The sequence below is a fragment of the Mus musculus genome, chromosome 2 (genome assembly GCF_000001635.26).
Source record: "Mus musculus strain C57BL/6J chromosome 2, GRCm38.p6 C57BL/6J".
Taxonomy (NCBI): Eukaryota; Metazoa; Chordata; class Mammalia; order Rodentia; family Muridae; genus Mus; species Mus musculus.
In genome coordinates, this window is record NC_000068.7 from 34,873,695 (window position 1) to 34,893,335 (window position 19,641).

The 19,641-nt window shown below is 46.0% G+C and overlaps 1 protein-coding gene across 2 annotated transcripts; it reads left to right on the top strand.

Moving 5' to 3' along the window:
- Positions 1-701: 701 nt before the first annotated feature.
- On the top strand, positions 702-18,439 carry Cutal (cutA divalent cation tolerance homolog-like). Of its 2 annotated transcripts, NM_030021.3 has the most exons (6): positions 702-897; positions 8,598-8,743; positions 12,177-12,236; positions 14,058-14,103; positions 14,428-14,477; positions 16,586-18,439. In NM_030021.3, exons 1-6 carry the CDS (start codon positions 832-834, stop codon positions 16,686-16,688), a joined length of 471 nt encoding a protein of 156 aa, NP_084297.1. In that variant the 5' UTR covers positions 702-831; the 3' UTR covers positions 16,689-18,439. The 2 variants fall into 2 exon arrangements, with proteins under 2 accessions (NP_084297.1, NP_001294953.1); NM_001308024.1 differs by lacking the exon at positions 14,428-14,477.
- The last annotated feature ends 1,202 nt before the right edge of the window (positions 18,440-19,641 follow it).

Genomic DNA, 19,641 nt, shown 5'->3' on the forward strand with positions numbered 1-19,641 from the left:
GAATGCTTCTAAGTGTGTATGATGTGTGTTAAAAGATGATATTGGGCTGAATTCTAAGAAAGGCTTCCCAGAGCAACTGGTTTGGGAAGAGAGAAATGAATTCACTGGGCACAAGTACAGGTCTCTCTCTCTCTCTCTCTCTCTCTCTCTCTCTCTCTCTCACTCTCTCTCTCTTTCTGTGTGTGTGTGTGTCTGTCTGTCTGTGTGTGTCTGTGTGTGTGTTGAGGGGTGGTTTTCTCTGTGTTGTTACCTGGAACTTGCTTCGCAGACCAGGCTGGCTTCAAATTCACAGAGATCCACCTGCCTCTGCTTCTGCCTCTGGCACACTAGAACTGTAGGCTTTAAGGCCAGGGAGGCAGTTCGATGAGTGTGTGCGATTCACTTGCTGGTTTTTGTGGGTGGCTTTGGCCTGTTTACAGAAGGATTTTATCTGTGTGTTCAGGCTTTGTGCGCTGGGGTTTCAGAAGGTTTTGTTTCCTAAGAAAGGCTTTGTCTTTGTCTACCTATGTGGTTTGTTTACATGAATAGGAAGGAAAAGTAGCATTAGTTTTTGTAAGAACAGTAGCTCTGAAAAGTAAGCTCGGAAGAGGTGTTAACTAGTGGGGGAAAAAAACAAACAAACAGAAGCCAGCTTTCTTTCCCTGCCTGCTGACCCGCTGCTGGCCAGCCCCGCTGGGAGGGGCAAGCTGGATAGTGTCCTGGAAAAAGGTGTGTGCAGGGGAAGGAGGCTGCAGCTTAGGCTTCAGTGCCCGCCTCCCCGGCCCGCACCCTACCTGAGGCTGTAGTTCACGGTTACTGCCTAGGGCTAAATCCCCAATCCCCAACACCACCATGGACAGACCGGAATCACGGTGCCCTCCACCGGGCTCCCTCAGGCTCGTCCTTACATGCCTCCTGGTGAGTGCCCGGGTTGATTATACCGTCCTCCTTGCCCGCCCTGAGGCTTTTACCTGGGGACAGAGGGAGAAGAACTGAAGGAAAGGTATTTCTCTTCGCTGTTTTCGGGGTTTGAAGTGTGGGCAGGTTTGTGGGAGAACAGTTGAGAGTCTTGGGAGTCCTTCCCGTCCAGGTCCAGGAGGCCATCCAGTGTTAATGGGTTAGCAGCACCCTCTCACGCCTGCCGCGAGGGGATAAATGGGGTTGTACTCTGTGAGGGGAGAGTGCTTGCGGTGCAGTCTCCTAAGCCCTGTTTATTAGGTCTTTGCCTATTACAGTTACGCCTGTTTTCAGCAGGCTGCTATCTCATCTCTGAAGTGTCCGAAAAAGCGAATGTAGACAGTGGCATAGTAGCTGCCAATGGTAATGAGGACAGGACTGTAGGAGCGTCCAGAGTCCAAGGTTCTCTCTGCCTGATTTTGGTACCCACATTTGGAGTGATTACTCCCTTTCTCTGGCCACTATTTCTTTATTTGTGAAAGCTGCTGTAAGTCTATTTGAGGATTTTTATTTTTATTAAGTTCTGGATTTGTAGCCAGAAAAAGGTATAAGCTGAAAGTTGTGTTGATCTCAAGGGTTTTACAGATTCCTTAAAGCTAGGTTGGTTAAAATGTAATCCACTGGATCAGGTGAGGCTTCCTCTGCCTCATCCTGGATTTGTGACTCATTTCTTAAAGGCACGGTAAATACTCTAGGACAGAGAGAAAGGAGCCCACATGGTTGGTCTGTAATCCCAACATAGGCTGAGGCAACAGAATCCCTGCAAGTTCAAGGCTCACCGGGTCTACATAACGAGTTCAGGCTATCCAAGGGTACTTAGCAAGGTTGTCTAAAAAAGCAAAATAGAAAGAAAGGAAAAAAAAAAAGGGATAATGACTGGACCAAGTAAGAAATAACTGAACAGATACATACAATATTTTATTTAAATATAAAATTAGAAAAGCTGTATAGTTTATCGAAAGGACCCAGATGTAGCTGTCTCTTGTGAGACTATGCCAGAGCCTAGCAAACACAGAAGTGGATGCTCACAGTCAGCTAATGGATGGATCACAGGGCTCCCAATGGAGGAGCTGGGGAGAGTACCCAAGGAGCTAAAGGGATCTGCAACCCTATAGGTGGAACAACATTATGAACTAACCAGTACCCCGGAGCTCTTGACTCTAGCTGCATATGTATCAAAAGATGGCTTAGTCGGCCATCACTGGAAAGAGAGGCCCATTGCACACGCAAACTTTATATGCCCCAGTACAGGGGAACGCCAGGGCCAAAAAGGGGGAGTGGGCGGGTAGGGGAGTGGGGGTGGGTGGGTATGGGGGACTTTTGGTATAGCATTGGAAATGTAAATGAGCTAAATACCTAATAAAAAATGGAAAAAAAAGCTGTATAGAAAAGATATAAAGTATAAACCATTTATAATCTGACAATGTTTCTTTAAAACTAAGTTTGGGGAGGTGGCTTAGTCAGCAAGGAGCTGGCCATGAGTGTCATTCAGATTTCCAGTAGCTATGTCAAGAAGCACACAGCAGCACATCTGTAACCTCAGCACTAGGGATGCTGGGGATTGCAGGGCAGTAGACCCTGAAGTTCACTGACCAGCCAGCCTCGCTGAGCCACTGAGGTCTAGGGCCAGTGAGAGACCCCGTCTCAAAACATAAAATGGCCCTGGACAAAGAACTACAGGCAACTAAGGAATTCTGAGAGCAGAAGCAGTCTACACACACACACACACACACACACACACACACACATGCACACGCACATGCACACACACGCGCGCACGCATACATGCACAACACTAGATTGAGCAGGTTGTCTATATATGTATATATATACACACACACGTAACATTGAGTAGATGCAACAGGTTGTATTTATATATGTGTTTATATATATGCAATAGTAACAAAGAAAGGGAGGGAAAGTGGGAGAGGTGGAGGGGGAAGGAGAAGAGAGAATGACATTATATTTTAATTTCAGAAGAATATTTTTTAAAAAGGTGAAAAGCATCTGAGAAAGACACCCAACATTGACCTCTGAACGGGTCTTCCCAAGCACATGTATGCAAGTGTACACACACAACATACACATTATAGTCACGTCCCTTCCCATTAAAGTGAGTGTTTGGTATGGCATTGACAGCAGTGAAAGCAGCTGCCTTCTGCAACAGTGTTTCTGTCAGGGAGTGGGGTACTTTCCACCTATCAATTCTGTAGCCATAAAAGTCACTTTCTAAACTACCATCCATTGTTGGGTTCATGCTGACCTTTCCTGCTTATGGTACTTTGTTAATGTGCTATGGGACTGTCAGTACAGAAGAGACTAGGAATGACAACTTCCTGTCCAGCAGGGGAGGTGGGAGCAACCACAGTGACAACAGTTCTGATCTCGACTTGCTAGTGGATGAGAGCATCTCCTTCCCTGTCCTGAGTCAAAATAGTCCCCAGACACTACTCAGTCTCCTGGAGGACGGACATCACTCTGGCTTGAGTTTCTGTACCGCTGCCTCAGGTTACTTTGAGTGGAGAATTGTCTTAGATAGTGTTGGACAGTCTCTTGTCTCTTAGTTTTTTGGCTGTGAGCTCATCTCAGGCTTCCAGGGCATCCACCTGCTGACTGAAATGCCCCAGATCTACCTGGCCATTTCAGCTGAGGAACAGACGGAGGGCACCTCTTTCCTTTCCAGTAACGTCAGCATCCTTGTTCTGTGTCTGTGGGTCAATGACAAGTATTCCCCTTGCTTACAGTTGTGCTCAAGCCTCATGTTAGGGAACTTGCACTTGGGGACACAGTCTGTGCCCCAGATGCCACTGAGATGTCAATTAAAACAGCCTGGGAAAGTCAGAAAAAGAAGATTGGTCTGGTCCAGCCACACTGGGAAGAGGAACGAAGAGACCCAGTGATCCCCACCAAACTTGTCCTCTTTGTGAATCGAGATTTAAAGAACCAGGGATCAGAACATCTAGGCTGTACAGGTCAAGGTTATTTGCCATCACTGACCCATCATCATCTGGTGTCCAGTCTCCACCCAGGGGGTCAGCAAACCAGTAGGTGCAATCTATTTCTGAGAGTCAAGTTCCCTTTCTTGCCAATGTCAAGTACAACCTCTTTCTCCTCTTAGCATGAGGATCCTGGAGAGAAGGCTAGTCTCTTGGGTCCATTGTTTCAATCATCTAATGGTCAGATTGAGGGACACATGTGTCTTTAGTGTATGCGTATTGCAGCCAGCCCAGTAACACTTACAGTGGGTGGCTCCCAAGCCCTACCTAATTCACCAAGCTAGTTCATCTTGGCTCCACTTACTTGCATACTGCCAGCCCATTTTACTAGCCTGCAAGTATTTATTGAGAGCTGCCATGTTCCAAGAGCTAGGTTAGGGCTGTGGCCATAAAGCACAGCCCTTCTTTTATTGAATTAGTGTCTGAAGATTGTACTTCTCATCAGAACCCTAGCAACTCTGAGCAGTATGAGCGTCCTCAGCACCAGGTCCTCACTGAGGCTGACAGAAGGAAAGGATATAACTCGTTCTTTGTCAGAAGTCACAAGCTGTTAGCAAGAGTGGCATGACGGTTCAAATCCCCCTGCCTTCCAGTGCTTTGAATTTCTCCCTATAACCAAATGAGTTTCCATGAAAGAATCAACAGTGATAGCTTCCTTGAAAAGACTGGCTCTTTTTTGCTACTGGGTCAGTTCAGAAGTGTAGGAGACTGTCTTGAAATGGAGGTACTAATGGAAGTACCAGGACATAAGAAGATTTCAGCCAGAATGTTAAAAACATTACACAGTGTGCTAGAGAGATGGCTCAATGGCTAGGTGCACTGGCTGCTCTTGCAGAGGACCTGGGTTTGGTTCTCAGCATCCACACGATAATTCACAGCTGCTTGTAACTCTAGTTCCAGTGGGATCTTCTGGCCTTTACAGGCACCAGACACGCATGTGGTGCACAGACAAACACACACAGGCAGCACACTCCATACATGATTTTTTTTTCTTTTTACATGTAAAACCAGAACAAGAGCTTTATTCAGGGCCTATCAAGAGCTAGCGTGAGGACTCAAGTGACATTATAAAATAGAGGAAGGACAGAGTTCACTAGAACAAGACATAAACCTGCTCTGACTCACTGAGTATTGTTACTGTCCTACTTTAAAACCTCCAAAGTACCTGTAACCTGAATCCAAACACAGAGGATCCTTTCCTTTGTAATTGTAAGCAGCCTCATTTCCTCCTGAGCTTCCCATAGCCACCCACGCAGGAAGACCCATGTAAACCGGGTCCTCTGTGCCTCTGCAGTCGGCTGGTGCCTCAGTGTCCCCCCCATCAATAGATGACTTACTATCTCAGATCCCATTGAATGCCAGCCACAGGCTCATGCGTTTGAATACTCAGCCCCCAGCTAGCTGCGCTATTTGGGAAGGACAAGAGACTCTGGAGGAAGTGGCTTGATGTTTATAATGTGGCCTCTCCAGGCTCTGCTTCCTGGTATGCAAAGTGTGAACAACCAGCTTCCACATGTTACCTTCAGCATGATGGACTATTATTTTGTTTGTTTTAAATTTTTCTGATTTTTTAAAAGGTGGTGTGTGTGTATGCACATATATATGTATATATTTGTGTCTGCGTTTGTTCATGTGTACGCACACTCCTGTGCAAGTGTGTTGAGTGTCTTCCATTATAGCTCTCTATTTAATTTATTTGAGGTAAAGTCTCTCACTGAACCTGGAGCTAACTGGGTGGCCAGACTCTTGTCTGCCTCCTAGCACTGAGATCACAAGCCTGTGCCGGGCACGCCTGGATTTTTGCCTGGGTGCTGGGGATTCACACACAAGTCCTAGCTGCACAGCAAGACCATTACCCACTGAGCCACCTCCCTAGCCTGACTGTGCTCCTTAAACTAAGCCCAAATAAGTCCTTCCTCTCTTAATTTGGTCTTATCAAGCATCCGGTCAAATGATGTCAAGCGTAACTAATATAGAAAATTGGTGCTAAGAAGTAGGGCTGTTGGTGTGACAAGCCTTAATCCCGTTGTTTATTATGCCGCTGGAATTGGTTTGTGGGAGGAATGTGAAACAGTTCAGAGTTGTGGGCTAGAGAAACCATAGGCTGCTGTGACTAGAGCCTGTGGGTCACTGTACTGGGAGTTTAGAAGGTTCCTGCCCTGTTTGAGTCCCTGTCCAGCGATGGACTATGATCTGGAAGTATAAGCTGAATAAACCCTTTTATTGTCAACTTGATTTTTGGGTCATGGTGGTCTTTTGTTGCAGCAATAGAAATCATCAGGAAGAAAAGGATAAATAAAGGAGCTAAGTTAACTTAAAGTTCAGGACAGAGCAGGAGTGAGAAAGCAGCGATACTTGTTAAATAGATTGGCCCTCAGGAGAAACCTGGGCTTAGCTGCCTGGGCATCAGGAAAGGCACCTCAAGGGCAAGACCTTGCCCATGGAAAGCTCCATTGCAAATTCTCTGGAAGAGAGGATGCCTAAACAGAGATTACCTCTAAAATGGCCTTCTGGAATAGGCTGCCCAGGGTAGAGGTTTTCCAGGTGTACACAAAGGTACACAGAAAGCACTGCATCTGTGGTCCACGTGGGACGGGCTACACCTGAGCTGGCAGCAGAACTCGGCTTGAGTCACGTGATACTGGTATTATGGGCACAAGAAGTGCAAGTTACAGGATCGTGGAGACCTGCACAGAGGTTCCACAAAACTGCACGGTCAGGAAACACATTGTCGGGGTCTGATTCCACGAATGGGGCTCCTGACTGCGCTGACTACAAAGCTGTGCAGGTGAAGCCTTGGTTGCAGTGGTGACCGCAGGACACTGGGGATGCCAGAAATATGGGGCATTCTCTGAGGAAAGCTGTTCACACTGGTGGGACTGACGTAAGACAGATCACACACAGCACATTTGATAGAGGTGGAGCAAGGGCTGAGTCCACTGAGGCACCAAAGTCATCCCTGCTGGACCTGTGTCTGTCCTGCTGGGTTTTGGTGGCACTTTGGCTCAGTTCTCCATGGTAGACATCATTCCTTGGGGAATGAGAATGTTCATATTAGGGAATTGTATAAAGTTTTTTTAAGGTACAGGGGCTCACAGCCAGGACATTGCCTTGAGTCTCCTGACATTGAATTTCTGAGTAGTGTTGGAACCATAAGACTACGAGAACTTCTCAAGATAGATTGAATAGATTTGCAATATGGCTAGCCATGAATCTATGGGGCCAGGCACAGAATGTTCTGAGTTGAATATGAAATGTCTTGGGTAGACTCATGTGTTTGAACACTTGTTTCCCAGCAGATGGTGTGGCTTTGGACATTGTGAGGTTTTTAGGTAGTGGCTGTTAAGTAGAGGAAGTTGGATGCTGGGAACATATGGTTTAGGGCCTGGCTGGCCTCTGGCTGGTTCTCTGCTTCTTGACAAGATAAAATGTGAGTAACTGCCTCACACCACAGCACGGCTGTCTGCTCTGCCTTCGCCAGCTTCTCAAACTGTAAGCCAAGTGTAAGTCTCATCGTGACAATGAGAAAAGCAACTGATAGAGAAAGTATCTTCTCAGTCAAACCTGTTTGCACCCCATCCCCACATCTTCCTCTTGCTCCTTCTAATCATCCGTCTTGGTAGCATGTATTGCATAATTTTAAAACTGGAATGTGTGCATCTAAGCTACGCACAACACCTGATACAGGTAAATGAACACAAGTGAAATTAATTCACTAAAACATCGGGAGAGATAAGTGCTTACCATTCAAAATAATCTTCCCAGGATGCTCACTGTTCAGTGAATGACAGCTACAGTTCCCTGCAGTGACTGTTTTTTGTGCAATCAAACTGGATTTGAAACCACCCAGACTGGAGCTCAATTTCTGCCTTCAACAAAAGCTAGAGTTTTGAGCAGGGTTTTTTGTTTTTTTGTTTTTGTTTTTGTTTTTTGTTTGTTTGTTTTTTTTTTTTTTTTTGCTTCATTGATTTGTGATCCTCCATTTCCCCCCCTTTGTTGCAGAGGAAAACATCTAGGCATGAACAGTGTGTTTGTGTGCGTGTATGCACACACATTGCATGTATGTGTGTCAGAAGTCAACCTTAGCATATCACTCCTCAGGAGCCTTTTATATTGTTCTTTCCTTATTTAATATGTATGGGTGTTTGGCTTACACCACATGTGAGCGTGGTGCCTTTGAAAGTTAGAAGAGGGTGTCAGCTTCCCTGGAACTTGAGATATAGATGGTTGTGAGCCACTGTGTGGGTGCTGAGAATTGAACCTATGTCCTCTGACAGAGCCTGCATTGTTCCTAACTTTGTTTTTTGAGATGGAGTCTCCCATTGGCCTAGAGCATGATATATGGGGGGGCCACAAGTATGCCGGCTGTCCAGTGAGCCTCGGGGACCTGCCTGACTCTGCACCTTCCGTGCTCAGATTGCAAGCATGGGTCACCAACCCTAATTTTTCCCGTGGCTTGTGGGATCTACTTAGGTCTTCAAGCCACTTGGAAAACACTTTGTCAGACTGAACTAGCTCCCCATTCCCAGGGACTGAATGCATGGAGCACTAAAGCCGATCTCAGATCTCAGGAATCATTTTGTGAATGGGGGGGGGGGTGACAAAACAGTTTGTCTGGTGGAGCCAGGAGTCATTGACGCTGTGTTTTTCTTTTCTACCATGTAGATCCTGACAGCTGTTCTGATGTATCCCGTGCTCAGGACCTTTAGCCTCTGGCTCCACTCTTCCCTCACTGGGATCTATGTCTCTGGCTCTTATTCCATCGTTTTTGTCAACTGTCCCAATGAGCAAATTGCCAGAGACATCGCCAGGTATAGTGCACATAGGGGCTAGGTGTCACCCCCTAAATGTGTGGGAAGCTACCAGGGTGCTCTCTAAGGGCCACACTGCAACCCTTCTCTTGCTTTTCACAGCCCGTTCCATACAAAGAACTCCATAGTTTCTGCTTACGGTGGCATGAGGAACCCACTACACCATCCTGTTCGGACTGACCCCAGGGCTGACCCTCCCATGCCATGATAGAGAATGTTTAGTAGTTGATGGTTAGAGAAGGAACATGAGACCCACAAAGAGAGGTGGCTTGCTCAAGGTAGTAAGAGACCGTGAAGCCTCCTGGGGAGATCCAAATCTCCCAATTGCTGGTCCAACCTCTTTCTCATCCCTGTAGCTCAATTAAGGAAGAGGCTGTCCATATATTGGGTATTTTTCTAGAAATGACTGTGGTGATCTGGGAAGAGCACCACTGGGTTTATAATTACACCATAGTTTTAATGTTGGCTGTGCCAATTCTATTTATGTGACTTTGGGGTGGAGGACAGGAGTTGCAGGACGATGGACCTTAGAACCTTGAACATGTTAGGTAAGTACTGAAATGCTGAGTTACAAGATGGCATTATGCTACCTACCTACCTCACAGTGTTGTAGTTGCAATTACATGATGTGAAACAGGTACAACACCCCCCTCCCCCAGGAGATGGAATAAAGCGGGTGCTCAATAAATGTGTCCCAAACCCCATCTTATCTGTCTATAAATATGTCTCTGAAGAGAACAAGTGGGACTTCCCCCTTCTCTTCTTGTTTTATTATGGAAGAATATTGGAGATTAGGGTTACAGTCACAAATGCTTAGCAGACAGATTGACAAATTGGCCTAGGGTATATGATGAAAGAGGATGGCAGACGGCAACCTTTGTCCTTCCTGGATGCTGGGAGAAGGAGGAAAGGGAGGGTGTTGACTCAGGAATCATGTGTCACGTCTACTCTGTGACATTCAGTTACAGCGACAGAAGGGCAGGTATCAACCCACCACCCTCAGACCTGCATATCCTGTAAACACACACAGAGCCTCTCAGGACACAGAGGAGCAGCTGTGAGGAGGCTGCTCTGAGGGCGGCTCGGTGTGCTGTGGGAATGACTGACCCTGGGCCTGCAGAAGATAGGCCTGGGCTCTGCTGGGCTTTCCTGCCCGAAACGCCCCTGCTTGGAGATAGGCAGGAGGTAGTACTCAGCTCAGTTGGATAGATGTTCAAGGTGCTAAGATCCATTTGGAATTGAGGATCCAGATAATCTGTGTTCTTGTGAATATAAAAATACCCTGGTATTAAATATTGGTAACAAAGTCAAGATTTTGTAAATGCCCAGAGGGTCAGACCATGGACCTTATCTGTGACCTCTGTGTGCCTGGCTCTCTTCCTCCTGAAGTTTCTGAGGGCCTGAGCTTTAGTGGGCATGGCTCTGTGGTCTGCAGTGTATGTGCACATGCTCTGTCTGAGATGGAGTTCAGCTAGCCTACTGCTCTTCCTTCTCTTCCTCTCTGTCCTTCTCCCCCTCCTTCTCCCTGTCCTTCTTCCCTTCCTTCTCCCCCTTCTTCTCCCCTCCTCCTTTTCCTTCTCCCCCTCCTCCTTTTTCTCCTCCTCTTTCTCCTTCCCCTCCTCCTCTCTTTCCTCTTCTCTCTCCTCCTCCTCTTCTTTTTTCCTCTCTCTCTCTCTCTCGCTCCCCCCTGCAGCTGTGGTTTTTCCTTCCTTCCTTCCTTCCTTCCTTCCTTCCTTCCTTCCTTCCTTCCTTCCTTCCTTCCTTCCTCCCTCTCTCTCCCTCTTCCTCTCTCTCTCTTCCCCCTCTCCCTGCAGCTGCAGTTTTTTCTTTCTTCCTTCTTTCCGTTCTCTCTCTCTCTCTCTCTTTCTTTTTCTTTGCATAAAAAAGCTCTATGGTTTTGAGTGCAGATGGCTGTAATCAGAGGCAGGGAAGCTCACATTCCTAAGAGACTGTGAAGGACATGCAACAGATGGGTAGCTCTCTCTCTCTCTCTCTCTCTCTCTCTCTCTCTCTCTCTCTCATGTTTGTATGCCACCAAAAAATGAAAAATTCCAGTGGGCAATTGAGCGGGTAAGCCTTGATGAGGTTGTGTGAACAGATCTGTTTTATGTGTGGTACACTGGTGATTTTCCAAAGCAGCCACAAATGGTAGATGGTGATGAGGTGATCCTAGCATGACATTTTAAGTTCAATACTCTTAGCCTGAGTTCAAGGACAGAGAAAGGAAAACAGCTCTGTAGGCATAATTTTTTCTCATCTACTTTAATAAGCGGTCAACCTTCCTCCTAGCCCATCACCCACCTGAGGTAGTGGAAAAAAAAGGTTATCAGGACACGGGGGAAATAGACCTGCTTAGAAATAGTTCTTTGGGGGTGAGTCCAATCTTCGCTGTCAGGGTATCAGGAGTTCAGTCCATTGCTAACACCAAACATGAACCAGCCAGCAGCTGCAGTCCAGTCCCGTCAGCAGACACCACATACGAACCAACAAGGGCTCACCAACCAGCCTGAGGCTGCAGAAGCATCAAGAAGCCACAGAAACCTCAGGAGAAGTTCTTTGGCAAGCTTCTCTCTATGGCATCACTGCAACTGGAGCTCAGCAACACAATGAAAGGAGAACCAATGCATGCATAGAATAGCGAGGTATAGGGAGGCGGAGCAAAGCAAACCAGTGCTGGGGCTAGCAGTGTCCAAGGGGTCACATTTACATCCCTCATGAACATCATGCATTCTTTCATGTGTCTGCTATAGCAAAACATCCTTTCACCTGTGTGCCCCAGCAGAACATCTTTTAACATAACTGACTTTCCAAAGAAACCAGGAATTTCCACTTCACAACCATCTCCTTGGAACAGCAGAGAGAAGGAAGGACCCGTGAGTAAGGCTCAGATATAGTTTTTGTTCTGGGTCCAAGCTCTTGAAGTTGTGGTAAGAAACCTTTAAAACAGAAAAAAAAAAAAAAAACTTGAAAAAGACCTTCTACTTGTCAAAACAGCCACTGAACCACTGAATAATGTGTTTCTGCTTGGAGTTGTATGTGTTCTTTATGGTCAGTCACATGGGGATCTACAGGTCAGCTGGGTGTGTGGCAGGGTTAGGTGTAGCATTATGAAAGGAGCTTTCAGTAGTGAACAAGGTTAGATACCACTGACTAAGCCAGTCTCTTGCCTAGTAAGGTAGAGAGGAGAGCTGCCTTCTCTGAGCAGGTACACAGGTATGCGTCTCAGGCAGGAAAACCCGTGTCCTCACCTACAGCCTCATTAGCATTAAACTTCGAGGATTAGGTTGTCCACATGAGAATTCTTGGGACACATTTTAGTGGAGGAGGGGCACTCTGCATGCTTGCGTCCTTAGACTCAGATATCCCGGGCAATTCCCATCCAATCTCTTAAAGCTTTGGACTTGCTCCAGTGGTCTTCTTCTCTCTGCTCTAGGGCCATCCTGGATAAGAAGATGGCTTCGTCTGTGAACATCTTGCCGAAGACCTCTTCTCTGTGAGTTTTGCCAAGGCCAGTGGTGGGGAGTTGGGGGTGTTAAGGTTGATTGAGAGAGCAAGGAGCAAATGGTGACCTGTCAGAGAATATTTAATCTGCACCTCATAGCTGACTTACATTCAGTGATTTATCAGTTTATGTCACCCAAGGAAAGCAAAACAAAAACAAGAACAAAAAACGAACCCCCAAAACTGCATTTAGAGAAAGAAGGGAAATGTCATGGTGTCCAAATTCATTAATATGATTTATGGAATTAGATTCCCAGCACAGGAATTCTGGGGACACGCTCAAATTATAGAACTCTGCAGCTAGCCCTCCGAATTTGCATTCATGGCCTTTGCTCGGTTGCTCTGACACCGTATTGAGCATGGCTCTTTAACTTGGCTTTAATTTTGATCTCTAAGCTTCAGCCTAGTGTGTTGAATTAGTCTCTCTGAGTGAGGGTAAGGCCCAAATTTCTGAATCTTTCATATGTCTCTAAAGCAATAGCTCTCAACTATAGCTCTCCATCCCTTTGTAGGGGAGTTGCAAATCAGATATCCTGTATATCAGATAATATGATTCATAACAGTATCAAAATTACAGTTATAAAATGGCAATGAAATAATTTTATGAAGCCGGGCGTGGTGGTGCACGCCTTTAATTCCAGCACTTGAGAGGCAGAGGCAGGCGGATTTCTGAATTTGAGGCCAGCCTAGTCTACAGAGTGAGTCCCAGAACAGCCAGAGCTATACAGAGAAACCCTGTCTCGAAAAAAAAATTATGGTTGGGGGTCACCACAACATGAGGAGCTGTATTAAAGGGTCGTAGCATTAGGAAGGCTGAGAACCACTGCTCTAGAGGCTTATGCTCAGCTGTGGAATGCTTGCTTGCCTAACATGCAAGCCTTGGGGTTTGGTCTCCAGCATAACAAGAAAAGCAAGAGGAGAGAAGAAATGGAGGGAAGGGCTAATGGAGGGACGAAGAAGGGGAAGGAAAAAGGAGGGAAGGAGGGAAGGAAGGAAGGAAGGAAGGAAGGAAGGAAGGAAGGAAGGAAGGAAGGAAGGGAGACCTTATGTGAAATCTTAGGTAGCTGTCTTCAAGAACTCTAGACATCTTTGTATGTCTGCCTTAGAGTTCCTATTGCTGTGATGAAGCACCATGACCAAGAAGCAAGTTAGAGAGGAAAGGGTTTATTTGACTTATGCTTCCATATCACTGTCAAAGGAAGTCAGGACAGGAACTCAAGCAGGGCAGGCACCTGGAGGCAGGAGCTGATGCAGAGGCCATGGAGGAGTGCTGCTTATTGACTTGCTTCCTATGGCTTGCTCAGCCTGCCTTCCTGTCCACCCTCCCCAGCTCCCCAAGGCAGGGTTTCTCTGTATAATAGTCCTGGCTGCCCTAGAACCCACTCTGTAGACCTTGCTGGCCTCAAACTCAGAGAGATTCACCTGCCTCTGCCTCCTGAGTGCCGGGATTAAAGGCATGTGCCACCACCATCTGGCTTCAGTCTGCCTTTGTATAGAACCCAGGGCCACCAGTCCAGGGGTGGTACCACCTATAATGGGCAGGGCCTTTCCCCACCAATCACTAATTAGGAAAATGCTTTATAATCTGGCCCACAGCCCATCTTATGGAGACATTTTCTCAATTGAGGCTTCCTCCTCTCTGATGACTCTAGCGTCATCAGAGACAAGTTGACATAAACCAGCCAGCCCAGTGGGTTGAGAAAGATTCTGAAGTCTCTACCCTTCAGTAGTTTACCTACTTGGTCCAGGCTGACAACTCGCCAGGCTCCTCTTGTGAGCACTGCAGTTTGATTTTGTTCTCCCCTCTCTCTAGGTACTTTTGGAAAGGAGAAATAGAAGAAGGCATTGAGGTCTCACTGGTAAGTGAGGTTTGGGCAAAGGAGGTTTTAATAGGAGAACATGTGACATCAGAGCCTTTTCCCAGGATGCGCTTAGAAACTAGCGATGAGGACAGGGATGTAACCCAGCAACGACTCCTTACATGCGGGAGGCCTTGAGTCTGATACCCATAGAAGAAAAGAAATTAGCACTAATCAATAGATTGAGGTTCTTACCCCACCTAAGATGTCTGATGAGCCTTATTAACAAGCTAGAAACCTGGCCTGGTGACCCGGGAGGAATGCTAAATGGCTAAGTGAATAATTCAGGTTCCAAATTTCCGATTAATTTTCTTCTCGTCACAGCTAATAAAGACAAAGACTTCCAAGGTCTCCCGGCTGTTTGCCTATATGAGGTAAGGTTCCATTACCACAGGACCAGGTCAGGATGTTCTAGGCACTGAGCAGAGGACCCTGGGAGGTGGGAGAGTTGGGGTTCAGCCACAGCCTCCCATACGACTCCTGCCCTCCTCTTTGTCTCAGGTTTCCATCTGGACATTGGAGAGCAGAGTGAGATCGTTTATGTTGCAGGTTTCAAAATACTGGCCTTAGGGCCTCTTCATGCTTTAAACCAGTTCGGACTCTCAAAAGGGTCATGTGTTAACTTCCTGCTAGTCGCCAGCACCGAAGTCCTGAAGCTTACACTCAGGGTCTCAGTGGTTCATCTCAGTGGTCCACAAAGGGAGGGCTCTTGACTTCTGAGGTCTTCAAGACTTTGATGAAGTCCATGAAAGTTAATGTGTTCAGTCATAAGGGCTAAGGATTTTGGAAGCTGTTTCTTTTTTTTTTTTTTAGCTTACTTGAGACAATAATAAACCTCTTATATACTAATAACACAAACACTGGATTTTTTTATGAAAAGTCATATTTTTCCAAATCAAGAAATGAATGAGAAAATGGCATCATTTGCATTCTGGAAACTGTGATTTAATAAGATAGTTGCTAGGGAGAGTTTTAAGTTTACAGTGACAAACTCAAGGTTTCAAAACTTAGAATTTTTGCTTGCAAATGATTTTTTTTTCCACTGGCATTAAGAAAGTTGTCCCCTTCTGGCCCTAGTATTAGAGATGGGATCTTATGTCACTTCAGACCTGCTAAATGCAACTACTTTTAACAAGCTCCCCAGGGATTTCTGTCCATGCTAACACCCGAAGCACGATCTAACCACGGTCTCAGTGTTGGCCATGAGTTAGATCATTTGGAGTTATCTTTCAAATGTCCTATATAAGCCCTGCCTCATGGATTCTGATTTTGTTTGTCTGGTGTAGGAATCAAGTACATTATTCCTTAGTAGCATGCTAAGTTGACTGTAATATGCAGCTTGGGCTACAAATCCTTGCTCTGCATGAGAAAATTCACTGCCTTCACACCTTAGAGGACTATGATTTTGTGGCCATAAGGCTGTAGCTGAGTGTCAATTCTAACCACAGAGAAGGGCCTTTTGTTACCACCTCAGTAGAGGTGAAGGGATGAGGCAGCTTGGGTGACTCAAAACCTGTGAGGGACAGCTCCCAGGTTGTCATCTGTATGAGAATACATGAAGTATACCTGAGAAGTGTTTCAACAGTTCATCTTACTGCTAAGACATTCAGATTCTTTAAATTCCATGTCTGTTTATTAAAAAAAAAAAAAAAAAGATTCCGGCCTTGGTGTCCATGAAATAAGTTCATCGAATTGATAGTCTCAGGTTCTTAATAAAACAGCCCTACTTGCTGTGAATGCCACACTACTTATAAACAGACTACAGTTAATTAAACATGTTATTGCATGAGAACATTCCAGTGGCTCTAAGTTGATCAGAAAGCAAATAATTATTACCCTCAGCTGATACACGAGAGACAATGTGAAAAGAACAGGCATTGTGTGCTGCGTGCCTGGTGAACAGAGCAGAGAGGCAGGGGCCTGAGCCAGGCTTGTCAGTTAGGGCCCCGTGGGAAGCTCAGGGATTGTTTGGCCTTGAGGCTCAAGAGAGGGGATTCTGGCTGATCAGTAGGAACAGGGAGGGATTTCTAGGTAGGAAGGAATATGGAGGCTTTGGAGAAGGGGCAGGAAGATGTAGCAATGTGTGTGGATGACGATGGAAAGAGTAGTGAATATGAGTGTGTGCAGTCTTGATCACTAGCTAGGTGCTTTGGACACCCTGTCTTAGCTAGTCCTCAGCGAGCCACTCAAAAGGTTTGTTTTTATCCTCTTTTGTAGGGATGTTCTGAGAAATTAAAAGACATAGCCAGTAGTTTCCAGATCTAGTAAGGGCAGGCATAGAATTTGAACCCATTTCTCTAGGACTCTAAAGGCACCTGACCCAACCCAGTACCTGTTGAATGGGAAATAGGCTCGGGCAGGCTGGGCCATGACATTGGACATCGGCTGATTGTTCGGGGCCTCTAGAGAGCCTATGGGTTGGGTTTTATCATGTAGGTTGATCCTACCAGTCACTCACTATGGTTCTGCTTTCTTTCCAAAGGTTGGCGCATCCTTTTGAAATCCCAGAGGTCTTCAGTATTCCCATGGACCAAGGAGATGCTCGCTTTTTACGATGGCTTGAGGAGGGAATGAAGGAGAACTAAGGAGAGAGAACCTTATTGTGCAGGCTTCTGCCTCTAGCCTTTGTTGACTGTGTTCTGGGAAAAAGCAGGCCTCCTTCTGCCTCCCATTGAATGTTCCTAACAGCAGACAGGTTCTAGCTGACCTGTGCATGCTGAATGAAGGGCTGAGAATGTCAAGGCTGGAAGTGAAAGCCAATCAGGCCTCCAAGAACCAAGTGGAACCGGTTTCGTGTGTTTGCAGGTGGCCTGAGGGTACGTGGGTAAGGATGAGAGACTGAGGGGAGGCAGCAGTGACGGTGAGGTTTCTCGTCTTCAGGCTCTGGGCTGACCATAAAGTACCTAGGGTATGATTGTTCCTCTGTTTCTTGTGGGGATAGGTGACCTTGATCATCTAGGGGTGTGTGGGAGAGCTACTTTCTAAAACAATTGATATGGGCTCTATTCAAAACAATGAACAGTCCTGGTACGATTAGAGGTCAACAGAATTGATTCTTGCTTTTGAATCTTACAGAGGTGAAGCTAGAAAAGGGGTGCCCGAGCCTAAACAGACTAGGGGGATATTAGGGCTTCAACACAGACTCATGGGTTGGGACTAAATCTTGATTTTTTTTTTTTACTGGATTTAATATACTAGACACAAATATCCTGGAGATGTAGGTTCTGAGCCCTGGGAACCTGCTGGCCAGTGTGGTTTGTTTGTTTGTTTGTTTGTTTGTTTGTTTGTTTTGGATTTGCTAGACAGAGCTTCTGAGGTTGACAGAGGAACCCCTGAACTTCTCAAGGAATGTGACCATCATCCACGCTCCAAGTGAAACTGTCAGAAGTTTGTAAATCACTGTTGTGATTCTCTCCATTTTATGCATTATCACAAAGCAGTGCATTTCATGGAATTTCAGAAGGGGGCCATATTGAATCACAGACTATCCAAGGTTTTTCATACCATGCTGAGGTGTAAGCTACACCAGTATCTTCTACGCTGGTCCCAGGCATCTCTGAAGAGAAGAGGGAAGGATGGGGGATGCTGAGCCCAAAGCTGTGAAAATGCAGAGGTGAAACAAACCCCATTCCTGAATCTCACAAGCTAACTCCAGTGGGCAGCCCACGGGTGGTTAGAGTTGGGATACAGACGGCTATAGTGTCCTGGTCTCTTCAATGGCAGTGGGAGGGGTGGGTTCACATAAGACAAATAGAACCACATTCTAGTTCTAATTGCTGTGTGTCTCCCACCTTGATGTCCCCAAATACCAGATGGTCCAAGGGCATACCTCTGAAAACCTGATCAGCACTGTAGCTTGAGGCCCTTCCAAAGGACTAGAGAATTCCACTGGTGGCTGAGGAGTGGAGATTTCTGGTCTTAAAATACCAGTTTCTGAAGTATACACAAGTCTTGAAAACCCTACTTAAAATGACCCCAGATGGACCATGTTGCTTTTTGGAGAAAGTCCAGTTTATAGGTCTTCCTTTCAGAACGCTGTCCTTTCCATTCCCACCTCAAGTGTCCCCTGTGTGGCAGATGGGTGACCCTACCCTGCACTGTCCCTGTGCTCATGAAGTCCCCTCTACCTTTGAAAAGCCTCTCTCCTGGGTCGGAGGTCAGAGGCCTGTCTGAATCTTGTTGATCTCTTGCCCAAGGCTTAAGAATTACTTCCCAAGTTGACATTTCAGTTTCAAGGATTTAAATAAACAAAGCTTTCTCTACACCATGAATTTACTTTTAAGTTGTAATAGGCATAATGTCTATTTTTTTTAAAAAAAATCTAAGAGACTATTATACCTGTGGTTTTAATTGATTTGTATTCTGTGGTATGTATGTCATCAACATAACCTTTCTTGAGCTGTTTAGGAAGCTTCTTATCCTTTTTTTTTCTTTTCTTTTCTTTTTTTTTTTTTTTTTTTTTGGTTTTTCGAGACAGGGTTTCTCTGTATAGCCCTGGCTGTTCTGGAACTCGCTCTGTAGACCAAGCTGGCCTCGAACTCAGAAATCCGCCTGCCTCTGCCTCCCAAGTGCTGGGATTAAAGGCGTGCGCCACCATGCCCGGAGGAAGCTTCCTGTCTTATTTTGGCTAAGTTAGGCTTATCCGTTATCCCCATTTTGCTGGTGGAATCTAAGGCCAGAGGGCATGAGCCACCTAAGGGGAACATGAGGATGTGAACAGGAGTCAGATTCTAAACCAAGCACCTCCCCACTTTTTATTCAAAGGGGTTAATCAGTCCCTCACAGACATCTGCCAGTCAGCCTGACACTTGTACATTCATTGTGGTGTTTCTTCCTTGCCACAGATTTGGAGGGTGTAACCCACTCCATGGAGGAAGGGAGAGTAGCATTTAGTGACCTGCCCCTATCCCACATCGTTCTCCCAGAATGTAGCTGTGGAAGACAGCGTTGGGTCCCAAACTAGTGTCTGCACATGGGAATTCCTTTCCAGCATTTCTTAGGACTTCCAGAATCTTTAAAAATGGCCACTGTGGGAATGAGTAAAAACTTATCTTTTAACTGCTAACTCTTACTAGACATAAGCATATGGCTTTAAAAGAATCCTTGCATCTGGCTGTGATGGTGGACCCAATAATCCTAGCCCTTCCGAGGCTAAAGGAGGGCAACCGTAAGTTCAAGGCCAGTCTAGGCTATAAAGGGAGACCTTATCTCAAAACCAAACCAAACCACCTTCATCAAGTAAAGAACAGCAGTGGTGACACCATAGTAATGGCCTGAAGACAGAGCCTAGCCAGGAGCATGCACAGGAGAAAGCACTACCGGATATCCAATCTCCGGGCCTTGCTTCATGGTGTCGACAAGTCAGCCAGTCTGCTGCTATTGCTGAGTTTTTCTTGCAAATAATTTTAAACACACAGTTTATGCTTTATACAAACTTTGAGAGCAGACTTTAGAAGTGAAAGGGACACTTAAGTTAGTAATTCAGAGGGTTTTGTGTGTGTGTGTGTGTGTGTGTGAGTGTGTGTGCTGCTCAGGTAG